At 40.5% G+C, this 26,744-nt stretch overlaps 1 protein-coding gene across 2 annotated transcripts in view; it reads left to right on the forward strand.

Moving 5' to 3' along the window:
- The first annotated feature begins 23,277 nt into the window (after nt 1-23,277).
- PTGFR (prostaglandin F receptor) overlaps nt 23,278-26,744 on the forward strand; it is a 47,838-nt gene continuing 44,371 nt past the window's right edge. The window contains exons 1-2 of one of the 2 annotated variants that reach the window (XM_049879590.1): nt 23,278-23,708; nt 25,244-26,113. In XM_049879590.1, the coding sequence (XP_049735547.1) occupies nt 25,316-26,113 (798 nt within the window). In that variant the 5' untranslated portion in view covers nt 23,278-23,708; nt 25,244-25,315. Of the gene's footprint in view, nt 23,709-24,358; nt 24,576-25,243; nt 26,114-26,744 lie in introns of those variants that run through there. The other variant, XM_049879591.1, reaches the window with a different exon arrangement.

A 26,744-nucleotide genomic window follows, 5' to 3' on the forward strand; every position in this document is an offset into this window, starting at 1 on the left:
CAAATTTTAACAGAATTGAAAAGTGAGATAGACACCTCCACATTTATAGTAGGAGACTTCAACACACCACTTTCGGAGAAGGACAGGACATCCAGTAAGAAGCTCAATAGAGACACGGAAGACCTACTTACAACAATCAACCAACTTGACCTCATTGACTTATACAGAACTCTCCACCCAACTGCTGCAAAATGTACTTTTTTTTTCTAGTGCACATGGAACATTCTCTAGAATAGACCACATATTAGGTCATAAAACAAATCTTTGCAGAGTCCAAAACATCGAAATATTACAAAGCATCTTCTCAGACCACAAGGCAATGAAGCTAGAAATCAACAACAGAAAAACTAGGGAAAAGAAATCAAACACTTGGAAAATGAACAATACCCTCCTGAAAAAAGACTGGGTTATAGAAGACATCAAGGAGGGAATAAGGAAATTCTTAGAAAGCAACGAGAATGAAAATACTTCCTATCAAAACCACTGGGACACAGCAAAAGCAGTGCTCAGAGGCCAATTTATATCGATAAATGCACACATACAAAAAGAAGAAAGAGCCAAAATCAGAGAACTGTCCCGACAACTTGAACAAATAGAAAGTGAGCAACAAAAGAACCCATCAGGCACCAGAAGAAAACAAATAATAAAAATTAGAGCTGAACTAAATGAATTAGAGAACAGAAAAACAATTGAAAGAATCAACAAAGCCAAAAGCTGGTTCTTTGAAAAAATTAACAAAATTGATAAACCATTGGCCAGACTGACTAAAGAAAAACAGGAAAGGAAACAAATAACCCGAATAAGAAATGAGAAGGACCACATCACAACAGAACCAAATGAAATTAAAAGAATCATTTCAGATTACTACGTAAAATTGTACTGTAACAAATTTGAAAACCTAGAAGAAATGAATAAATTCTTGGAACAATACTACCTACCTAAACTAACACATTCAGAAGTAGAATAACTAAATAGACCCATAACAAAAAAAGAGATTGAAACGGTAATCAAAAAACTTCCAACAAAAAAAAGTCCTGGCCCAGACGGCTTCACTGCAGAGTTCTACCAAACCTTCAGAGAAGACTTAACACCATTACTATTGAAGGTATTTCAAAGTATAGAAAAAGACGGAATACTACCCAACTCATTCTATGAAGCTACCATCTCCCTGATACCGAAACCAGGTAAAGACATTACAAAAAAAGAAAATTTTAGACCTATATCCCTCATGAACATAGATGCAAAAATTCTCAACAAAATTCTAGCCAATAGAATCCAACAACACATCAAGAAAATAATTCACCCTGATCAAGTGGGATTTATACCAGGTATGCAAGGCTGGTTTAATATCAGAAAAACCATTAATGTAATCCACAATATAAATAAAACAAAAGATAAAAATCACATGATCTTATCAATAGATGCAGAAAAGGCATTTGACAAAGTTCAACACCCATTTATGACAAAAACTCTTACCAAAATAGGAATTGAAGGAAAATTCCTCAACATAATAAAGGGCACCTATGCAAAGCCAACAGCCAATATCACTCTAAATGGAGAGAACCTGAAAGCATTTCCCTTGAGAACGGGAACCAGACAAGGATGCCCTTTCTCACCGCTCTTATTCAACATCGTACTTGAAGTCCTAGCCAGGGCAATTAGGCTAGACAAAGAAATAAAGGGTATCCAGATTGGTAAGGAGGAAGTAAAGCTATCACTATTTGCAGATGACATGATCGTATACATGGAAAACCCTAAGGAATCCTCCAGAAAACTACTGAAACTAATAGAAGAGTTTGGAAGAGTCTCAGGTTATAAACATACAAAAATCACTTGGATTCCTCTACATCAACAAAAAGAACACCGAAGAGGTAATAACCAAATCAATACCATTCACAGGAGCCCCCAAGAAGATAAAATACTTAGGAATAAATCTTACCAAGGATGTAAAAGACCTATACAAAGAAAACTATAAAACTCTGCTACAAGAAATTCAAAAGGACATACTTAAGTGGAAAAACATACCCTGCTCATGGATAGGAAGACTTAACATAGTAAAAATGTCTATTCTACCAAAAGCCATTTATACATATAAAGCACTTCCAATCCAAATACCAATGTCATACTTTAAGGGGATAGAGAAACAAATCACTAATTTCATATGGAAGGGAAAGAACCCCCGGATAAACAAAACATTACTGAAAAAGAAGAAAGTGGGAGGCCTCACCCTATCTGATTTTAGAACCTATTATATAGCTACAGTAGTCAAAACAGCCTGGTACTGGTACAACAACAGGCATATAGACCAATGGAACAGAATTGAGAACCCAGATATAAATCCATCCATGTATGAGCAGCTGATATTTGACAAAGGACCAGTGTCAGTCAATTGGGGAAAAGATAGTCTTTTTAACAAATGGTGCTGGCATACCTGGATATCCATTTGCAAAAGAATGAAACAGGACCCATACCTCACACCATGCACAAAAACTAACTCCAAGTGGATCAAAGACCTAAACATAAAGACTAAAACGATAAAGATCATGGAAGAAAAAATAGGATCAACCCTAGAAGCCCTAATACAGGGCATAAACAGAATACAAAACATTACCAAAAATGATGAAGAGAAACCAGATAACTGGGAGCTCCTAAAAATCAAACACCTATGCTCATCTAAAGACTTCACCAAAAGAGTAAAAAGACCACCTACAGACTGGGAAAGAATATTCAGCTATGACATCTCCGACCAGCGCCTGATCTCTAAAATCTACATGATTCTGTCAAAACTCAACCACAAAAAGACAAACAACCCAATCAAGAAGTGGGCAAAGGATATGAACACACATTTCACTAAAGAAGATATTCAGGCAGCCAACAGATACATGAGAAAATGCTCTCGATCATTAGCCATTAGAGAAATGCAAATTAAAACTACGATGAGATTCCATCTCACACCAACTAGACTGGCATTAATCCAAAAAACACAAAATAATAAATGTTGGAGAGGCTGCAGAGAGATTGGAACTCTCATACACTGCTGGTGGGATTGTAAAATGGTACAACCACTTTGGAAATCCATCTGGCGTTATCTTAAACAGTTAGAACTACCATACAACCCAGAAATCTCACTCCTCGGAATATACCCTAAAGATACAAGAGCCTTCACACAAACAGATATATGCACACCCATGTTTATTGCAGCTCTGTTTACAATAGCAAAAAGCTGGAAGCAACCAAGATGTCCGTCAACGGATGAATGGGTAAATAAATTGTAGTATATTCACACAATGGAATACTACGCATCGATAAAGAACAGTGACGAATCTGTGAAACATTTCATAACATGGAGGAATCTGGAAGGCATTATGCTGAGCGAAATGAGTCAGTTGCAAAAGGACAAATATTGTATAAGACCACTATTATAAGATCTTGAGAAATAGAAAAAATGGAGAAGAACACATACTTATGTGGTTACAAAGAGGGGAGGGAGGTAGGGAGGGAGAGGGCTTTTTATTGATCAATCTGTAGGTAAGAACTGCTTTGGGTGAAGGGAAAGACAACACTCAATACAAGGAAGGTCAGCCCAATTGGACTGGATTAAAAGCAAAGAGGTTTCCAGGATAAAATGAAAGCTTCAAAGGTTAGCGGAGCAGGGGCTGGGGTCTGGGGAACTTGGTTTGAGGGGACTTCTAAGTCAATGGGCAAAATAATTCTATTATGAAAACACTCTGCATCCGACTTTGAATTGTGGCGCCTGGGGTCCTAAATGCCAACAAGCGGCCATCTAAGATACATCAATTGGTCTCAACCCACCTGGAGCAAAGGCAAAGGAACAACACCAAGGTCACATGACAACTAAGAACCCAAGAGACAGAAAGGGCCACACGAACCAGAGACCTACGTTATCCTGAGACCAGAAGAACTAGTTGGTGCCCGGCCACAATCGATGTCTGCCCTGTCAGGGACCACAACAGACAATTCCTGAGGGAACAGGAGACCAATGGGATACAGACCCCAAATTCTCATGAAAAGACCATACCTAATGGTATGATTGCGACTAGAGGAATCCCAGAGACAATGCTCCCCAGAACTTCTGATGGCACAGGACAGGAACCATCCCCGAAGACAAATCATCAGGCATGAAAAGGACTGGTCAGTGGGAGGGAGAGAGATGCTGATGAAGAGTGAGCTAATTAAATCAGGTGGACACTGGAGAGTGTGTTGGCAACTCTTGACTGGAGGGGGGATGGGAAGATAGAGAGAGAGGGAGGATGGCAAAATTGGCATGAAACGAGAGACTGTAAGGGCTGACTCAATAGGAGGAGAGCAAGTGGGAGAAGGGAGTAAGATGTATGTAAACCTACATGTGACAGACTGATTGGAATGGTAAATGTTTGCTTGAAGCTTAATAAAAATTAAAAAAAAAAAATTTAAGGCACACAGAACAGTTCATAATAACAAACTATTTTGTGATGTGCAAGAAAACATTATTATTACTGTATTATTATGTTAAAGATGTTTTAGTGTATCTGGAAGTGTTTCTTTAATGTTTTTATGCATAGAAAGTTATGGTATCTACTATATACTAAGACAAACATTTCACCAACTGACATTAGGTACAAACCATACCTAACTGTTCTGACTTACATACAAATTCGACTTAAAGACAAGTTTAGGAGCAGAACTCATTCATAAACCAGGGGCTGCCTTTGTATAATATGGTGTTCACACAATGTCTAACATCCTATTTCACAGACTGTACCATGGACACTAAGCAACATATGACTGTATACTCATGGAGATGTCATTCTAGAGGAAGAAACACACAGTGAATAAAAATTACTATCAATCAATCAGATTGTGTGTTAGAAGGTAATAGGTGCTATGGAAAAGAGAATTGAAAGTTCCTGGTCTGTGCAGGGGTGGTGGTGGTGAGAATAGACCTCCCTCATTAAGAAGGTGAGAGTTGAGGAAAGATGTGAAATTGATAAAGGAGTTTCTAAGTGGATATCTTCAGGAAAAGTATCCAGGCAGAAAGAACAACAGCACAATTGCCCTAAGGCAGGAGTCCGCCAGGTGTGTTTCAAGAGAACTAGTCCAGGCGACTACAAAAGAATGAGTGACAGGGAGAGGAATAGGAAAATTAGAGAGTTAACCTCAGGCTAGAATACGTAGGACCTTGTAGATCTTTGTAAGGCCTACTGTTAACGAGAGGAAACCCTTTTACAGAAGTTATTTACTAGAAGTTATTTTCTAGAAGATAATAAAAACTTGGTCCAGTCAGTTAAATTGCAAGTCAATTAAAATTTATTGATAGAGTAAACTATATACAGGATAACGAGGTATCTCCTAAACTAGTTTCAGAACACCAAATGCTTTGGCAGAATGAAATGAATCAACTGATTACGTGTGTGACACAAAAATTTTCTGCTGTTTTTGAGTCTAAATACATAACAAGTCTTCTTGTTGTTTTTAGTTGCCTTTGAGTCCATTCCAACTGCTGGTGACCCCATGCGTGCAAGGTAGAACTGCTCCATAGGATTTTTAATCCTTTCAGAAGAAGATCACCAGGCTTTCTTCACCAGGCGTGTCTGGGTGGGTTTGAACCACCAATCTTATGGCTAGTAGTTAAGCACTTAACTGTTCATGCCATCCAGGGACATAAGCCAAATAAAATCATTTCACTTCCTCCTTTTAGTTTTTACCTTGTTGAGCAATTATTTTAAGGTCAAATTTTCATAACTTATAATGAAATAGTTTCATCTTAAAATTTTTTTTTTTTTCTTCTCTAACATATAGTTTTTGGACTACATATTCAGTCTTGGTTGAGTCTACACCTGAGGCGGATTCTATATGTGAGGCCGGCATGTCAAAAATAGTGACTAAATTTCTGCCAGATGGATCCACTATGGGCCTGCCTGGTAGAGAGCCTGGCTGACCATCTTGAGCAGATGTTCTGGCAAGTTGTAGGCACAACGGCCCAGCAACTGCCAGCGTAGACCTGGCCTGGCGATTCATTTCGTATTCCAACCAGCTTTAGCCTTTTAACTGCAGCAAGGTTTACCCAATGTGTTTTCCATTCAACACCCTAGATGTGGTTAGATTCTAAAATCACCTGCAGATGTGGTGCGATTATGAGCTCAAATTCCCTGTCCTTCTGGCATGTTATATTTGGTTTGTGTCTACTTTACCATTTCTATCAAAGGTCCCTTGCCCACTTAGCTCAAATTTTGGCTGTGTAACTTGACAGCAAGCTTTCTCAGAAGCAGTCTGGAATCCTTGCATTAGAATTTTCTTCAAGCTAATCAAATAAATATTCATTGAATAAATGAATTAACCAGTATTAGAATTAGCCGGGAGGATCTGTCCTTCCCTCCTTCAGTCCCTCTTAACTTTATGATTTTGCATAATCCTGGACCTGTTCTGATGTTAGCTGGAAAGATATCAGTGGACTTAGACCATCAGCCAAGGGGAACTGGAGCAGACCTTGTGTACACAATACCTAGAATGAGTCCTAGGCACTTTCATGTCTTCCATTAATCCCACCATGTTCATTCAGTCTGTACAAATGGGTCTAGGTTTCTTATTTTATGCTCCAGTTCCTTGTGTAACTGGTGCTCTGTCCTGAACAGCACCCCCTTTTGGCTGGGCCCTTGACTACCTGCATAGTATACGGGAGAGGGCCAGTTTCGTTTAACAGGCCAAGGAATAGGTTTGGGAGTGGTGGAGTAAGAGAGGGCCTGTGAGGCTTGGGGCCGCCTTAGCCAGCGACAAGCTCAGTACTTGGTAAACAAGCTTGCGTGCACATTTCTTTTTATGCTCTGTGATTATTTTCTTTTTATTACTTTAGTTTTTAGAAAAGTCTTTGTACCCCCTATGCCAGTTTAGCTGTGCAAAAGGGGCTCTGTATTTGTGACGATTAGAGCATTAGGATAAAGCGCTATACACATCAGAGCTTGTGAGTTGCTGACAACAATGATTTAAGTAAGAGGGTGTGAAGGCAAGCCAGGCGCTAATGGTTTTCTCAGGTACTCACCCTGCTGACATCTTTAGGCCTCAGAACAAACCACCAGCCCCACTGAGACCTGATGTTTGTTAGCAGGTTTAAAAAGATATAGCTCTGGGCTAATCACTCCCCCTTCTCAGGAAGTCAGGCAGGCATGATGCCGTAGGTTGTTTGTTAAAACCAAACAAACCCATTGTCATCGAGTTGATTCCGACTCATAGCAACCCTGCAGGACAGAGTAGAACTGCCGCATAGAATTTCCAAGGAGTGGCTGGTGGATTTTAACTGATGACCTTTTGGTTAGCAGCTGAGCTCTTAACCACTGCGCCATCAGGGCTCTGGTTGTTTGTTAGGAGGGTTAAAAAATTACAATTAGTCAGGTAGTCTGGTTGTATAAAATAGCTGGGAGAAGAAGTTTCCTTTGTCTCCTCAATTACGGTGTTAGTGGGGCACGCATAGCATTAAGTTTATAGCTCACCTAAGTGGACTTACCTGGCCAGGGGTAGACAAGAAGGAGGTAGTTTCCCATTGTTTCTCTCAGCCACGATGCCAGGTGGAGGGCAGGTGTGGAAGCATATATCCACTGGAGCAGTTTCCAGAAGCCAGGGGGGATGATGTATCATGTAACTGTGCCGTTTAAGTCTCTCACCCATGACACAAAATGAGTGGAGGAATTGTTATCTCTGCCCAGACAGCTTTTGACCCAAGGGGACTGCTCATCTGTTGTATACTGTCCACTCCTTACTATAAGTAATAAAAGCTACTTTCCATGTGTTCTGGCTCTCATCAGAAAGACATGATAGAATGGAGCAATCCATATTAGTTCCTGGTGGCCTTTTTTACTGGGCTCCTGGCTGTCCAGAGATCAGGGATGACCTGAGAGTACATAGCAGGTTTATCATGTTGCACCTTAGATCAGGAGTAGCAGAGCTGGGCCTGACAATGCTGTCACTTAGGGAGTCCCATGCAAAGGGGAAGGTCAAGAGATGCAATCAGGGATTCTCATCAAAGCTTTGAACCAATTTGGACTGGTTCAGTCATGGCCAATGAAGTGAAACCAGAACAGACCTGAATGTTTAAAGTTTGGGTGATCTGAAACAATAACCGGAAAAGGAAAAATCAAAGCCCTGGAGTGGGAAACTCAGAGTAAGTATAGTGAGCCCTTTCAGGAGCCTCATGTGTGAGACTGGATTATTGGCAGGACTGTGGAGAGTGACACGTTCAAAGTGGTTCGGTCGGCCGCCATCCTTGAGAGGGCACCACTGTGTTTCTGACTCTGCTCAAAATCTAATGGACAATAGATTTGGTTGCTACGTGCAACGCTTACTCTGCCCTTGTTTTCTAAGAGGAAGGTTAAGTTTCCAGCAGGGCTGCGACTCATAGTTTCTCCCATTCCAGCTATCCTTCCAGATCACCCAAATTTTGAAAATTTGGGTCTGTTCCAGTTTTGCTTCCTAAGCCATGAATGAACTGGGAAGAACTGGTTCAAAACCCACCTTCATCCATTTTTTTCCACCTCCTCTCATGAGATTCTTTTCCCAAAACAAAAACAGCTACACTAAGTTCAAAAAAAAAAAAAAAAAAACTTCAGGGTACTTATAATTTTATGTACCACTTCATTATTGCTTTGTAGTATTTAGAATTCATCAATTCAATTTTCTCAAAGTATTTTGGAAAAATATTCACATCTGTCTGGTTGTTCAAAATTCCATTACGTGTCCATTTACAAAGATGCATATATTCATTTGCTAAAAAAAAAAAAAAAAAAATGATGTCCCTGCCCTCATGTAATTAATAGCGAGGGGACCATGAGATCGAAACACAAACATCCATAATGCAAGATAAAGAGTGATGGCTTTGGAAGAAACAAAAATTAGGAATTCAGTGAAATAGCTTTCCAGCTTGGGATAAGATAGAAAGAGGGATGTTTGGGGAAGGTTTGAGAGAGAATTTGGTGATTAAACAGGCTTTGAAATACGGGCAGAATTCATGAAGAGAAAGGGATGGAGGACGTTTTAGGAAGTGGAAATAGTGGAAGCAAAAGGACAGAGGTGAGAAAGCAGGGGGAGTTTTAGTGGATGGTTTGGTCAAAAAGTATGGTAATTGAAGGGAACAGGTGGAATACAGGGCCAGACTGGGGAGGTCTAGCTTATGAGACTACGGAAACTGGGTGATTTTAACTTGCTGACTAATTGGAAGCCAATAAAGAATTTTAAGCCCAGCTCTCTACTTTTGGAAGACAAATCTTGCAATAATACATACAGTATGATTTAAAGCAGGAAGAGAAAGGAAGCAGGGAGATTGTCAGGAGATTAGTGTATTTGCTTAAGTGAGAGGTGAGACTCTATCTTTTTTTTCCCCCCCACAGTGGGGTTGAAGAAAAGTAGGTGAATGTGAGAATTTCAGCAGAGCTGGAACTAGTTGGACTTGGAATTTAATTTGAAAGAATTTTCTTGGTAGAAGGAATTCTAAAGACCATTAAAGATGCTTTCCAATATGTAGATTAGACATCTGAGGATCAGAGAAGTTAAATGACTTGCCCAAGATCATTGGCTAATTAGTGAGTGGGTTGGCGTGTCGAGATTAGCATGAGGAGATGGGGGAGGGGAGGGGGGCATCTATGGTGACTAATACATTGACCTGCTGGATGCCTGGGACCATTTACAGGATAAAGATGTAAGAAGAATGTACATATTTTGAGGCAAAGTTTTACCCTCATTCAATTGTATTTACCACTACCCATCTGTCAGTTTGTTGTACTGTGGTTGACTGCATGTTGCTATGATGCTAGAAGCCATGCCATTGGGTTTTCAAATACCACTAGGCTCACCCATAATGGGCAGGTTTCAGCAGAGGTTCTGGACTAAGATTAGGAGGAAAGGCCTGGAGATCTACTTCTGAAAATTAACCAATGAAAACCTTATGGATCAGACAATGTACCAGGCAATGAAAACCTATTGTCTGATTCAGTGCTGAGAGATAGTCCCCTGGGTTGAAGGATCATGAAGATGGTGCAGGACCAGGCCACATTTTGTTCCTTTTTACATAATGTTGCCATATATCAGTGCCAATTCAATGGCAACTGACAACAACAATTGTATTTAAAGCATCGACTATGGTAGAAATGATGCAGACAGTATTAGATGTGCAGCAGAGGAGTTCTGGCTTTCTGGAAAGGGAGACATTCCTGTCTGATGATTATCCTCCTACTGAGAATAAAGGTCTGATTATATGAAAGAACAAACTTCCCAATGTGTGAAAAAAAACTCAACATCTCCAGTTGTCAGAGACACAGCATTCTGACAGCAGTTTTTTTTCTCTCCAGTTAGTGATAAATGGCTCTGACTGATACTTCCAGAAGTTGAGACCCTTTTACTGTCAGAAAAACCATATTCAGAAGAATGAGAGCTGAGTTTTTTTTTAATATTAAAAAAATGTATTACAATGCGATGCTTTCAATTTTCAATTTGATTTTTTAGAAATTCACAATAGAAGAAAAAATGACAACCATGCTAGAGAACGTTATGACTGGCTTTTAGAAAATAAGATGTGATGCTTCAACTATGCCTAGAAATGAAACGTGTTACGGAGAATGTGGGTAATTAGTTGCACAATTCAGGCTGAAAGCTGCTTTTTTCCCTCATTGTTTTTTCTGCCTTGTGGTTGAATAATTTGAGAGTAACATCTCTTGTTTTAATTTATTCAGCCTAGCTTTTCATTCTCCACTTTACATTGTCTAAACCAAAAAACCAAACCCCTTGCTGTCGAGTTGATTCTGACTCATAGCGAACCTATAGGAAAGAATAGAGCTGCCCATAGGGTTTCCAAGGAGCTCCTGGTGGATTCGAGCTGCCGACCTTTTGATTAGAAGCCTGGATTCGAACTGCCGACCTTTTGATTAGAAGCCATAGCTTTTAACCACTATGCTACCAGGGTTTCCTCATATTGCCTAGACAGATAAAAAAAGTTTATGTAGTTAATCAACACACACTAGTAAACACCGACAAAGAAATTGTGCTAAGTTTTATAAAGGATGTACAAATACAGGGAATACAGCCTCTTTGTCAGCTTAACAGGTGGAGAGTTTTTGGTGCCATAAAGGAAGGAAACATTGCTGTCGAAGTTTATTCAGCCATTTACCAAATACCTATTGATTTTATATTAAAACCAAGCACTGTGACTGGAGCTGTATAGATGACTAAGACCCAGTTTCTGCATTCATTTTGTGAAAGATGAGAGATAAATACAAAAAGAAGGAAAAAAGTGCAGTTAAATGTACTAAAATATAAAGCTTTTTCTTTCCTCTTGTGGTCTCTCTCTCAACTTGTCATGGTAATTTTTTAATTTCTGTTTAATGTTTAAGTAAATAAAAATTAAGATGGTAAATTGTTGGCATGAATGTTATTATTTATCTTTATATTGCTCAATGCCAATTACATGCTAATATCAGAGCATTTAATTTGTGTGGAATCACTGAAACTACATAATTTTTATCATGTGTTATATTGTGGCTTGTCATGGGAGAGTGCCTCTATCTGCTCAGAAGACACAAACTCAAGCCAGAATCAGGAAGGTTGGAAAGAAGAAGAGAGGATCTCCTGAGGCATAAAGCGGCATGGCGGCTTAGGGAGCGCTCTGGGCATAGGATTGGTACAGACCCTCGCAGGAAACCAAGGGCCCTGCTCTGTGATTTGGCCTGTGCACATGTCCGTTTGGGCCTCATGGCTACTGGGTTCCGCCTCTCACCCGCTGCTGGACCTATGTGTTGTGTCCCAGCAAGGGGGCCGGGTCAGGGGAAGTCAAGCCTGGTGTCTCCTATTCCCATGAGCCTACTACCCTAACTCATGTGCCTAGGACTGTAGTAACAGCAATACCACATAAAAAACAGAAATTTATTTTCTCAGAGTTCTGGAGACTAAAAGTCCGAATAAGGGTCTTGGCTAAGTCAATTCCTTCTGCGAGCCTCTCTGCTAGTTCCTGGTGTCTGCCGGTGATCCTTGGCATTCTTTGGTGTTTCTTGGCATCTATTTTCCTCCTCCATGTGTTTCTGTGTCTGTTCTGATCTTTTTATAACTCAGAAGTGATTAGGTCTAGGATTCGCCCTCATCTGGTATGACCTCATCAATATAACAACAACAACAACAAAACTCTATTACCAAACAGGGTCTTATTTATTTACTGGACAGAGTTAGGGCTTCAACATATATTTTTGTGGGACACAACTCAATCCATAGCACTATGGTAGGTGGTGACTCCTAAAGAGCTTTAAACTTCTGTGCCAGGATGTGCTGCACATATGGATGACGGTGGGTGAGAAGGTTGCCCCTGCCCTGGTCGAGATATACCTCAACTGGAGCAGGAGTGGCTGCTACCATGGCTGCCCCAAGATCTTAGAGGGTGTGTGTGTCCAACCCCAACCCTACCCAATCTCTAGGCCAGGCCCCTTCCAGAATGAAGGGTAGAAGCAGTTGCTAGACAGGAGTAGAAAAGGGGAGGATGCTGGGTGAGGTTTGGGGTAGGGCAATGGGTGGCTGAAATCCTGCTCCCATAAGACCCATCCCAGGGAGGTGGGACTGTGCTTCAGCCTGAGATTCCAAGCCCCTGGAGCATGCTCCATTGTTCCATTGGACTTCACTGACAAAACACAAATTCAAAGATAAAATTATTAAGATCACGGCTGCATATATGTGACAGACTGACCTGATTTGTAAACATTCACTTAAAGCTCAATAAAAATTATTAAAAAAAAAAAAAAGATCGTGTCTGCAAAGCACTGAGCCCTAAGTGTGACACCCTGTGCAACTCCCCTGTATGCATTTCTAAGAAGCCAGTCCTATTTAAGAGTCTAGCTTTTAGCTGTAAGCCTACCAGTATTTCCCCTTCAAGCTCTCTTTTATTGAATTACATACAGTTCAAGAGACCAATTAAAAATTTTTTTTAAAAGGGTTTTTTTTTTTTTTTTTTTTTAACTTTTCCAAGGATGGTTTAATGATCCTTCATGGTGGTTTCAGATTTACTCTGGTTTTGGGTGCTGGTGTTTTGATGTTTCACTAAAGCCAAGTTCACGTGAAAATTATGGACAAATTTTTTTTTATTGCATGCAGTCAAAGAGTCAAGATGACCCCTGATAACCACTTAGCCACAAAGGAACATGCCATGACAGCTGCCAATACTTGGACAACCCTCTGTTTCCCCATACAGTGTGCAGGGGAGGCAGTGGTTAAGACCATGGGCTTGGGCATTGAACAGACCTGGGACTGAGGTCCTTCTTGTCTGTAGTGAGATTTAACCTCTTAATCTTTCTGTACCTCAGCTGCCTCATTCGTGAAATTGGGATCATGGTTTTGTGTTTTCTCATAGAGTTCTTGTGAGAGTTAGTTGATAAATACATGTAAAATGTTTAGTTCAGCTCTCACTACCCAAACCCCAGTGCCGTTGAGTCAATTCTGACTCATAGCGACCCTACAGGACAGAGTAGAACTGCCCCATAGAGTTTCCAAGGAGCACCTGGTGGATTCGAACTGCCGACCCTTTGACTAGATAGATCTAAATCTTCTAATAGGCAATCACGAACAAAAAGGTGAAAGGAGCTGTATTAATTTCCTGGAGCTGCCATAATAAATTACCACAAACTAGGTGGCTTAAACCAACAGAAGTCAATTTTCTTACAGTCCTGGGGGCTACATGTCTGAAATTAAGTTGTCAGCGAGGTCTTCTCTCTCTGAAAGTTCTACAGAAGAATCTGTGGCATGGCTTTCTATTACTTCTGGTGGTGTTGGCAATCCTTGGCTTTTCTTGGCTTGTAGATGCATCATTCTCATCTCTGTTTCCCTCATCGCTTGTCATTCTCCCTGTGTGACTGTGTCTACGTTTCTTCTCTTCATATTGGATTAGAGTTCACCCCAATGACCTTATTTTAACTTGGTTACTTCTGCAAAGACCCTGTTTTCAAATAAGGTCACAATCACAAGTGCTAGGGATTAGAAATTCAACATCTTTTTGGGGAACACAATTAAACCTATAACAGAGGCAAAGTTTGCTTCCACAGCACTGTCCTCTATTTCAGCACGCTGCTTTGGGAGGCCCAGTACCTTCAGGCTAACATTTCTATGATGCTGCATCTAGTCCATTCTCTCCACACAAAAAAACTTTTTTTTAAATTGTGTTTTACATGAAGGTTTACAGAACAAATTAGTTTCTCATTAAACAATTCATACACATACTGTTTTGTGACATTGGTTACCACCCCCACAACATGTCAACACATTCCCCTTCAAGACCTTGAGTTCCCCGTTATCAGCTTTCCCGTCCCCTCTTGCCTTCTCATCCTTGCCCTGGGCTGGTGTGCTCATTTAATCTTGTTTTGTTTTATGGGCCTGTCTAATCTTGGTGAACCTCAGGAATGACTTCAGTACTTTAGGGGCTTCTCCAGTCTCCATCAGACCAGTAAATCTGGTCTTTTTTTTTTTTTTCGGCCACACCTAAAAAACTCTTGGTTGTTACTTTCAACCTCATCAAATATTATTTATCCTGTGTTCTACCTGCTGATTACCATTAAAAAAAAAAAAAGTTAACTAGGTAGATTAAATTTTTTCTTAGTTAAATCCTCAATATCTTTGTCAAATATTAAAGTCAGCTAAGTCAGGAAGGTAATGTTCTAATAGAGCAAATGGGAGCCTGGAAAAGGATGAAGGTGAAATAGAAAAGTAAAAATAGAGGGTTACTAATAAGAACTAGGGTGCCCCTGCTAGATTTTAGGTTTCTGGAGGGTGGAAACTGTAACCACATTATCTCTGAACCTTTAACATCTTTAGCACAATGCCTTGCTCATTTTCAGAGTTCAACAAATTTGTTGGATAGTGACTGACACCAAAGAAAGGTGAGGTGTGGGATTTGAGGAGACTTAGGAGGGCCTGCACTCTTCCCTGTGTTCCCTGAATCAGCAGAAAGAGCTGAGCACTTCGTGGTTTGGGGTTGTATCTCACTTTTACCAGTGAGACCTTGGCCATATAACTTACGCTCTCTGGTCTTCAGTGTCCTTGTCTCTGCTCTGTATATAAGGCTAACAATAACCACCTGGTGGGGTTAATGTGTACTTTACAAGAGCCTGTCACAGTGCTTGGCACAGATTAAAAAAAAGGTATTCAAAAATTTTAGCTTTCTATTCTGCCTCCTCCCAACTTTTTCCTTCTTTCTACATCCCAGATTTTCTAAGATGCTCTTGTTATGAAAAGTAAACAAAAACATTAGTGCTAAAAAAAAGTGCCACTGTTGGTCCTGGATATTGTAAAAGAGTGTAGGTGGTTACTGTAAAACCGTCTACACTAAAAGAAAAACAATATAGGCGCCTGTCTTTCCAGTGGCAGGGTAAGCAGTGGTGTCACTAGGGTTGGCTCACCCAGTGTAGTAACTCATGGTGTCACTCGCCCCAGCCACCCACGGGCCTCCTCCTGTACCAGACCATACAGAATCCTTAGTAATGTTTTTCATACTAAAGTTACTCATACATCTTAATTCCCATATATCACTCGTTCTTTTCCCTTAATTACTACTTCATTCTCAAGTTATTGATATAGGCTAACAAATACTAATCACCACAATATTGCAGCTAAAACATCAGAAAATTTGACAAAATTAGCAACTATAAAAACATCAGCAGCAAAAACAACAGGACATGCTTGTAGTACGTGCAGCCAAAACCACGTGATTTGAAGCATTGTTGTAATTGGGTAATAAAGACAGTTCTGACTGGAGGGCATTAGAAGGTTCAAGAAGTAAATTAGCATAGAGTTTTAGCCTTGTAGGTATATTGATACATGTAAGCTGGGCTTACGAAAAATGTTTTTGTTGTTATAACTAACTGCAGGGATATTTTTATAAAAAATAATAAATTTCTGCTGAAACGCTGTACAAAAATTTTATAACAATCATTTTTGTGTCACCTTCTCTGACAGTGTCACCTGGTGAGGTCCGCACCCCCCATACCTCCCTAGTGATGCCACCGAGGGTAAGCAACAACAGCCCTGTGTGTAAAGAATAGCAGTTTATGCGTTATTTGACCCAGAGGCAGTGTGGAGAATTGGTTTTGTGGTCATACAGACAGGGTTTTGTCACATACACTTGCCTTTCTAATCAAGCAAGTTATTTCTTTGTGCTTGGGTTTCCACATCTGTAACATGTGAGTAATAATCCCTACCTACTTCATTGGTTTGTTCATTAATTCATTCCTGAACATCTACCACAGCATGTGCAAGGTGCTGGAAACACAATGAACATGATACACTTGCAGTTAGTGTGGATTACAGAAAGCACACTAACTTGGATCCCCGTGCTGAGCCCTGAAGACTGAATAGGAGTCAAGGAAAGCTTGAGGAGTTGGAGGAAGATTGTTAAAGGTAGAGGGAATTGTGTGTATGAAGGCCAGGAGATAGGTTTCAGGAGCTGAAGGAATGTCACTGTTCCTGAGGCACAGAGTTCTAGGGGATGAGGAATGAGAGTTAAACCTGGAGAGAAAGTAGTTGGATAGATTAGGAAGGGCCTTGAAAACCATGTTAAAGAATTCAGAGTTTATCCTAAGGATCACAATAAAAAAAAAAAAAAAGGATCATAATAGCACTTCCCAAATAGTACTTTCTGGTAGGACCAGAGTCCAGGAGGACTCACTGAACAGTTTCTCCCTCCCAGAAGACTTACAATGCACATTAATATCTGTTAATGTTCTACGGTGAAGAATTCTATTTAACATTTGCTTTATAGCTTCCCCAAATCGAATTAATCTCTTTAAAAAATATTAACCTCTAATGAACAGAGGCTCCAGAGAGCATACTTGGAGAATGATAGGAAATGGGAAGCCATTTCATTTCAGGGTTTTAAGTTGGGGACAGACGTAACTATTTTGTTGTTCTTAGAAAGCATTTTAAAACCATAGTAATAATATGTACCATATATGAAGTCTCCCCGGGTGGTACAAATGGTTAGATGCCAGACTACTAACTGAAAGGTTGCTGGTTGAAACCCACTCAGAGGAGCCTTGGAAGCAAGTCCTAGTGATCTGTTTCCAAAAGTACGCAACGTTGAAAACCCTATGAAGCAGTTGCACTCTGCATGCTTGGAGTCACCATGAGTTAGAAACAACTTGGGAGCAATTAACTAACAACAAAAACAACACCATACGTGAAGCATCAGGCATTTTTGAAGCACTTCAATCGTCATAAAAAGTCTATGAGTAGTATTATTATTTTTCAGTGTTATAATGAGGAACCCAAGTCATAAGGGGATTAAGTAATTTCCTAAGGTTACATAACTTGTTATAAGCGGAGGTACTCGGATTTGAACTCAGTCAAGTCTTGGAACCTACCCTCACCAGATCAATCTGATTGCTTGAGGACAATGGACTGGAGTCAAGCAAGACAGGAGATGATTAGCAGGAGGCTGATGCTGTAATTTAGATTGCAGATGATGGCCACTTGGGCTTCATAGATTTGTTCAGAGATTTGAGCGTTACGCCATGATTAAAGCAGCTAGTATAATTTTAGTGGGTTTTTTTTTAGTGTAGTTTTTACTATCTGGCAGGCAGTCAACCTATGGTAGTTTTCCCATACATATATAAAAACATGATATATGAAAGATGTGGAATTCTAGATTAGTGTATGTGGGGAGGGATTATCAGTAATGTTGCCATGAAAATTGGTTATCCCTATAGGGAAACACGTTGGATTCCTACCTCACGCCACACACAAAATCATTATCTGAAGGAGTAGAAATTTAAATGTGAAAGGCCAAATGTTAAAACATCCAGAAAATATATAATACAATATCTTTAGAATCTCAGGGCCTAGAATTTTTAAAAAATACAACATAAAAATTGCGAGCCATAAAGATGAGATTAAAAAAAATTAATTTTGATGGCATTAAAATTATTAATTTTTTTGGTAAAAAAGTTTAAAGAAAGTAAAATACAAGCTGTAATTTAGAAAAACACATTTGTAAAACATAACTCATAGAGGATTAATATCTAGAATATAAAAAGAATCAATAAGAGCATGGCAAACAACCCAACATAATATTGGACAAAAGACAAAAAGATTTCACAAAAGAAGAAAAACCTGAATGGCACAGGGAAACCTAATTTAGACCCACAATGTGATACCATTTTACAACTACCTGACTGCAAAAATTAAAAAGCTATGCAGTACCAAGTGTTGTCATGAATGTAGATGAAGGGGAACACTTACACACAGCTGGAAGGAGTGTGAATTGACACAACCACATTGAAAAACATTTTAGAATTATCTTGAGAAGCTGAACATTTGAATACTCTATGATACAGAAATTTTATTCTAGGGTATATATCCTAGAAAAAACTCTTATACAAGGTGACAAGTAGGAGAATATTTATAATAGAATATAAGAACAAAAAACTTGAGATAACCTAAGTAGCTATTCACAGAAAAATAAAAAAATGCATAGTGATATATTAGGATATAATAGAACTTTGGAGGTGAATAAAACACTATTGCTCTCAACAATATGTATAAATCTTATAAACTTTGTATGAGAAAGGCAAGTTGAAGAAGGCTAATCTAAAAAACAAATAATATTAAGTGACATATCATTTCACCTATGTGATAAAACAATATACATAAGTTGTAGAATGATGGCAAACATACAATTCAGGATGGTGGTTGTTTCTGTTATCACTGGGGGAGAGATACAGGAGACTGGAATGAAGGGCACACAGATGGATGTAACCCTATTGGTAATGTTTTATTTTAAGTAGTTTCAAGGATGTTTATTTTATGATTATAATTCACAACTTACAAATACGTTTATGTTATATATACTTTTATGCATCAATAGTTACATAATAAAAATAAAAAGATGAAAGATAGTGATTATTATTTTCATTACTACCACATTGAGTCATGTTTCCACCATTAATCTTGATGCCAGAAAAGCTTTTCTGAACTGTTTCATTAAACTATAAAAGTCAACTTCCAGCACTCCCTGGATTTTTATGGTGTTTTTATTTGAATCTCAGTGTCACCAAGTTCCTGTTTCTCTGACAATAGTTATAGTGTGTACATCTTTTGAGCAAGGTGTCTTGCTTCTAATCCTAAATGAAGGTGGTTTCCAAAAACCTACACACCTATCATGGATATATTTTCTTCTGGAAAGGCTGGGCATCAACTCTGCCTCCATTTTACACAAAGGATATCCTGGATGTCTACAAGCACATCAAAGTTCTGGGCATGCATGTCAGAAAAGTAAACCCATTCCTCTAGCCTTGAAGCTACACAATAACAGGGACTTGTATGTTTTGTTCACACAGCTGTATCTCTGGACCCTAGAAACACTGCCTGGCACAAATAAATTACTAAATGAGTGTATACATGAATAACTTTGTCAGTGTACATTCAGAAGTAGCAAAATAAACTGTACTATTTTGTAGAAGGGTTTATCAGCACTTACCACCCCCCCCCCCCCACCCCGCTAATATTTGATGTGATAGCTTTTCTCATCTGCTGGCCTGTCTTTGAGAACTTTGACTATGGTTGGTTCAGATTTGGGTTCCACAAGTCCAGATATGCACACTGTATTTCTTTTGAGTGTAGTCGCTTGTTACTTTGACTCTTCCTTACACATTAGTATTTTGTTCCATTAGTATATTTTCTGCCTTGAGGAGAAGATATTTTGGTGTGAGAATCTTTAATTTATTGAGATTTATTTATTTCTAATTTTATTTTAACATTTATTCAGAATCTTTTATAGGTACTCAGGTGAAATGTGTCTGTATTAAGGAATGGATTCTAAAAAACACTTTAAGAATACATGCAAACCTGTACAGCAATGTTCATTGCAGCACTTTTCACAACCGTCAAACAGAGGAAAGAACCGAAATGTCAACAGATGAATAGACAACCAAAATATGGTATATATACACAATGGGATACTAGTCATTCATAAAGAGAAACTAAATCCTGATGCATGTTACAACAGTGATGAAAGCGGAAAACATGCTGAGTGAAATAAGTCAGTTGCAAAAGAACAAGTACTGTATGATCTCACTTATATGAAAAAAAAAAAAAATCGACATTGAAGTTACCAGGAATGGGAAAGAGGAAATTTTTGCTTAGGGGGCAGTGTGTTTATGTTGTACAACTTGAGGAATGTAGCCAATGTCACTGAATTGTAAATGTAGAAATTGAGATGGTGTATGTTTTGTTATGTATATTTTCATCAAAATAAAAAGAATACATGCAAAGAGATTCATATTTATGCTTATGCCAAAAAAAGGTAATCCAACAGAATGTGGAAATTATCAAACATTTTCTTTAATATCACACCCAAGTAAAATTTTGCTGAAGATCATTTAAAAGCAATTGCAGTAGTACATTGACAGAGTAACTGCCAGAAATTCACAGCGGATTCAGAAGAGGACATGGAAGGAGGGATATCATTGCTGATGTCAGGTGGATCCTGGCTGAAAGCAAAGAATACTAGAAAAATGTTTACCTATGTTTTAAGGACTATGCAAAGGCATCTGACTCTGTGGATCATAACAAATCATGGATAACACTGTGAAAAACGGGAATTCTAGAACACTTAACTGTGCTTGTGAGGAACCTGTACATAGACCAAGAGGCAGTTGTTTGATCAGAACAAGGGATACTGCGTGGTTTAAAGTCAGGAAAGGTGTGCATCAGGGTTGTATCCTTTCACCATACTGATTCAATCTGTATGCTGAGCAAATAATCCGAGAAGCTGGACTATATGAAGAAGATTGGAGGAAGACTCGTTAACAACCTTGCTTGCAGAAAGTGAAGAGGCCTTGAAGCACTTATTGACAAAGATCAAAGACAATGCCTTCAGTATGGATTACACCTGAACATAAAGAAAACAAAAATCCTTACAAGCAGACCAATAAGTAACATCATAATTGGAGAAAAGATCGAAGATGTCAAGAATTTCATTTTGCATGGATCCACAGTAAAGGCCCATGAAAGCAACAGTCAAGAAATCAAATGACATATTGCATTGGGCAAATCTGCTGCAAAAGACTTCTTTAAAGTGTTAAAAAGCAAAGATGTCACTTTAAGGACTAAGGTGAGCCTGACTCAAGCCATGGTATTTTCAATTGCCTTATATGCATGAGAAAGCTGGACAATGAATAAGGAAGACTGAAGAATAATTGACACCTTTGAATTATGGTGTTGGTGAAGAATACTGAAGATACCATGGACTGCCAAAGGAGCAAACAAATCTGTCTTGGAAGAAGTTCAGCCAGAATGCTCCTTAGAAGCAAGGATGGCAAGACTATGTCTTATATACCTTGGATATGTTGTCAGGAGGGACGAGTTCTTGGATAAGGACACCGTGCTTGGTAGAGTAGAGGGTCAGCAAAAAAGAGGAAGACGCTCCCATAGCGGCTGCAACAATGGGCTCAAACATAACAATTATGAGGATGGCACACAACTGGGCAGTGTTATACATAGGTCACTATGAGTTGGAACCAACTCAACTCAAGGGCACCTAACAACAACAACAACTTGCACAGTAGGTATCTTTTTTTAAAAATGCATTTATGTAATACTTTGAAATATGAAGTATTATAGTTTGGAAGATATTACATTATGAATGTTATGATCTGACTCTGCATTATTGAGAGATCCTCCTCCCCTCCCCCCAGTAGGTAGAGCAGCTGATGTTAGTGAGGTGCTCCAGTGAGAGCCTGAGAGGTTTCAAGATTCTGAATTGTTGTATTTGGAAATGCTGACTACAGCACTTAATTGAAGCCACATTTGGTAAGCGGCCAGGCATTGACCTAGGTGAGGATGGGGCGATGAACAAGACCTCTGCAGGAACTCAGTGAGAGATGTAAGTAAACAAATAGTTGCAATGTAATTTGATTTAGTGCTGTTAATCATTAAAGGGAAAAATTAAACAGTGCTATGGAAACTCTGGTGGCATAGTGGTTAAGAGTTTCGCTCCTAAGGAAAAGGTTGGCAGTTTAAATCCACCAGGCACTCCTTGGAAACCCTATGGGGCAGTTCTACTCTCTTACAGGGTTGCTATGAGTGGGAATTGATTCAAAGGCAGTGGGGCAATGGGCATGTGTCACAGTGCTATGTGTCATGCAAATGTTTTGTGCTGGACTACTAACTTAACGGTTGGCTGTTTGAACCCACCTATCAGTGCCTTGGAAGAAAGACCTGGAGAACTGCTCTCGTAAAGACTACAGCCATTGAAAATCTTATGGAGGGAGCTGTGCCATTCACGTTTTCAGTGTGGTTTATTATATACTTGTTCTTTGGATATTGGCCATCCAGATATAATATTGCTCTACTAACAAGAATATCTGATTAACCAAAATGTTCAATTCCCTGACCATATCTAATTAATAGTTTATTTTACAAGTTAGGATTATATAATTAAAAAAAAAATCCCAATATCTACCACAGAGGAGAACAGTGCAATCGTTCTTTCTATAGTTAATGGCTAATTTATTTTATCTCACTTTAGCATTTTATGATCCTTTTCAATTTCCAGGAATTTAGAGGCCCCTTCTGATTTTAGACTGGAGAAAAGGGAGTTTATTTCTGTGTGCCACTGTTTTTTCACCTAGACGTTGGCAACTTTTTACTAAAATAAAAGGAGCAAAGGTCAGTAACACAGTCACATAATTGTTTAGTTGGAAAAAAGGTATAGCATCATTACTAGGTATGGATCAAAATGATATTAGGAAAAGCCACCACGACAGTGCAACAACTGCTCAAATCATAATTCCTAATGAAGCAGTTGAATGTTCTTTTCTGACGGCAACTAACAACAACGATCAACGCTAAAATGATTTCTCCCAAATTTGTTAGATGCACATTTCTTTGGGCATAGCACTAGAAATCCCCCCACCATGGGGCTTTTACAATCACTAAAATGTTATTAATCCGTTATCTCCATGTGTCTGTCCTTCAACAATGTGTTCATCCCTTTCCTTTCTCACATTCCTTAGAAAGCTAGAAATATAGTCCAATCCTCTGTGCCAGTGAACCTTCAGGCTGTGTCTCCATTTACAACCGTTGCCTTGAATATTTATTTTCAAGTCCTCCGGGACGTCGTCTGGTTTCTTTATCCTTTTCGAGCTGCACCTGGAACGAGTGCGTTCCGCAAGCTACAGTTCTGACAGTCTAACACGCTGTCAACAAGCTGTTTCTCGGGCCTTCCTAAGCTCCCCAAACTCCTATCTTGCAGCCTCCGAGGAGATGGCCCTTTTGGCCTCAGATGAGTTGAAAACAAAACTTTTTCCTAGCTGGTCCTGCCGCTGAGAGGGCAGCTCCGATGCTGATGGGGTGAATGTTGCATCTCAACGCCGAGCTCTAGTCTTTTCCTGGCCCGGCTCTGGATTCATGGAAAAGGGGCGGAGAGGAGAGGAGAGGAAGGCGTGGAGGTCATCCGCGCCCTCCATCCAGCCCTGGCTGCGAGCGCCTTTAGGTGTCGAGGGTTCGGGGAGGGCGAGCGCGCCTGGCAGGCTCCGCGCCCGAAGAGCGTGAAGAGGGGACGCGCGCCGGGACCCGAGGTGGGAGCGCGGCCCTGCGAGGGGAGTAACCTGTGGCTGAGTCGAGGTGGAGTCAGGGGCGGGATGGCGCACCGAGGATCGCGCTCTTCTGCTCTGTTTAGAGCTTCGCCGGCGGCCGGGGATACCAAGGTAACCACCCCTCCAGCGGCTGGATTACCACGCGCCAGGCTCGGGTGCTCAATCCCAACAAGGTTTAACCAGTCCACTCACCCCTCTGGACGCTCAGCTGGCCGCGCTGTCAGGGTAACTTAACCTGAGCTTGGCAACAAGTTTGGACCAGCTTCTCCAAGCTGGGGAGACTCGCAGAGAGAGATGGGGTCCCTAGGCTGACATGTCCCGATTCTGAGCTGCGCGGATGGGGTCCAGGTAGAAGGAGTCTCAGAAGAGGTTGAATGGGCAAAAGGAGAGGTGCCCTTGTGTCCCGTGATTCCCCTGTAGGCGACACTTCAGGCCCCCGCAGGGGCCGGTGCAGGCCTTTGGCGCCCCCCGGGGTGGGAGGGAAAACAGCTTTCTGGTGTTTGAGCAATCACAGAAAGTTTAAGCAAGTTAGGAGGTTTGGGAGGATGTTGCAAGCAGAGACGAGGGGCGGGGGCTGGGGGGAGCGGGGGCGGGGGGCGGGGGGCAAGTAACGGGCGAAAGTCGAGCTGTGAGTAAGATCTGGACAGAGCGTCGGCCCTCGGGGCAGCCCGGGCGGCCTCGCTCGGGCCGGCCCCAGGAAAGGCTGGCTCCGGAATTCCCAGCCTCCCGGAAAGCTGTTCGGGAAACGCCAAACGAATTAGCACAGGCGGAGTAGCTGTGGTCGCGGGTATCCAGTGTCGGTGACTCAGGCCTTTCCCCACTAGGGAAAGAGCGACAAATAAATACTCGCATTGGATGTTGCTACTCTTCAGCTTTAACTTAATCAGCTGCATCTAGGCAGATGTGGACAGAGATAGATGTGGACAGAGTGAGCATGGCCTGCTGCCATCCCCTTCTTGAACCAAGATCTCCACGCAGGTGATAGCTGGGCCAGAAAACTTTCCTCTAGATTCCCCACTCTGCCCTCCGTGGGTCAGTGGGTGTGATCTACTGTTATTAGACTAAGGCTTTAGAAATGTATTCAGAGGGGCCCATGTAACATCAGTGAGCTTGCCAGTTCCTCTCTTTCCCTTCTTCTCCTTACACCTCCCTCCCTCCCGCGGTCCCCCAAAGTTTGGAGAAGCCTGTTATGTCTGCCTGACAAACAGGTGGCCTTTAGTTCAGGCCTTTAGTTCACCTAAATAATCTGTACTTTAGAGATAAAGCCCATCAGAGAAAACAGTAGAAACTTGAAAAGTTCATCTGGGTATTTAAATAAATTATCATCATTTTAAAGACAGTAGTGATTTCTTAAACCTTAAAGTTTTAAAGTGTCAGTGAAGTGTCAGCTGAAGGCATTTAGGAGGTGCCCATTTGCAGGTAGATCACAGAGGTTAACCACGAGGCCTCAATTTTGGCAGCTTCTTTCCTTTGACAATGAAGTGTGGAACCGCAGGCAGATGTGTGCTGCTTTCAGTATGATGCAACCTTGCTTGTGATAGGCCGGATAAATCAGATTCCCATCACAGGGTGCTGTGGTGCTTGGGTCTTAAATGTCAGACGAGCAGCACCGCTGTGTTCATAGCCTCCCTCTCTTTATGTTACAGATGTCTGGACTGCAAGCCTGCACTGATTTGAGAGGGAGATGACTTGAGTGACCAGCTTCTATCTCCACAACAATGTCCATGAACAGTTCCAAACAACCAGTGTTTCCTGCAGCTGGACTCCTTTCAAACACAACCTGCCAGACGGAAAATCGGCTTTCGGTATTTTTTTCAATAATCTTCATGACAGTGGGAATCTTATCAAACAGCCTGGCCATTGCCATTCTCATGAAGGCGTACCAGCGATTTAGACAGAAGTCCAAGGCATCATTTCTACTTTTGGCTAGTGGCCTGGTGATCACAGACTTCTTTGGCCATCTTATCAATGGAGCTCTAGCAGTATTTGTATATGCTTCTAATAAAGACTGGATCCGCTTTGACCAATCAAATGTCCTTTGCAGTATTTTTGGTATCTCCATGGTATTCTCTGGTCTGTGCCCACTTTTTCTAGGCAGTGTGATGGCCATTGAGCGATGTATTGGAGTCACTAAACCAATATTTCATTCTACGAAAATTACATCTAAACATGTGAAAATGATGTTGAGTGGAGTGTGCTTATTTGCTATCTTTATAGCTTTGCTGCCCATCCTTGGGCTTCGAGACTATACGATTCAAGCATCGAGGACCTGGTGTTTCTACAAAACAGAACACGTCGAAGACTGGGAAGATAGATTTTATCTTCTACTTTTTTCTTTTCTGGGGCTCTTAGCCCTTGGTGTTTCATTCTTGTGCAATGCCATCACGGGAATTACATTGTTAAAAGTCAAATATAAAAGTCAGCAGCACAGACAAGGCAGGTCTCATCATTTCGAAATGGTCATCCAGCTCCTGGCTATCATGTGTGTCTCCTGCATTTGCTGGAGTCCGTTTCTGGTAAGAGCCTAATATTTTGACCAGTTTTTGCTTTCTTCACTTTATCCATTTTCAATACAAGGTTGGTCTTCTTTTTAAAAGTTGTTAGTCTTGATGGGAAATGCTGTTCAGTCTTGTAAATGCTGGAGTTAACTCCTAAGCAAAACTTATTTCAGCACTCTGCTCAGGCTTAGAATTAAGCTATTTATGACGCACATGATCATCTTCCCACAAACCTGAATAGAATTAAATATATTGCTAAATAATTCTAACGAGAGTATTATCTGCTTGCAGTGTAGCATAGTTTTAACAGAAGGAACATGTTTTCAATATACTGAGTATGATTAGTGTCTAGAATGTGAAAAAAAAGTTACTAAATATAACATTGGAATGGACTCCAGTAAGTCACATAGACTTTTAATTTGTAAACAAGGCATATTAGCTGTCTTGTTCTTCTAAGCATGGGATGACCAGGCTTCTCCACTTGCAAAGGCAGGCATGAATAGAAATATTAATATATAGAAGTCAGGCTAAAAAATCACTGGTTCACTGACCTTGAAACAATGCAGGTATTGCAGAGGGAGGTGTGACGGGCAGCAGAGCCAGGATCAGGTACAGAATTTGGAGCACATAATGGTGAAAAGTGAAGAAT

The sequence above is a fragment of the Elephas maximus genome, chromosome 3 (assembly GCF_024166365.1).
Source record: "Elephas maximus indicus isolate mEleMax1 chromosome 3, mEleMax1 primary haplotype, whole genome shotgun sequence".
Lineage (NCBI taxonomy): Eukaryota > Metazoa > Chordata > Mammalia > Proboscidea > Elephantidae > Elephas > Elephas maximus.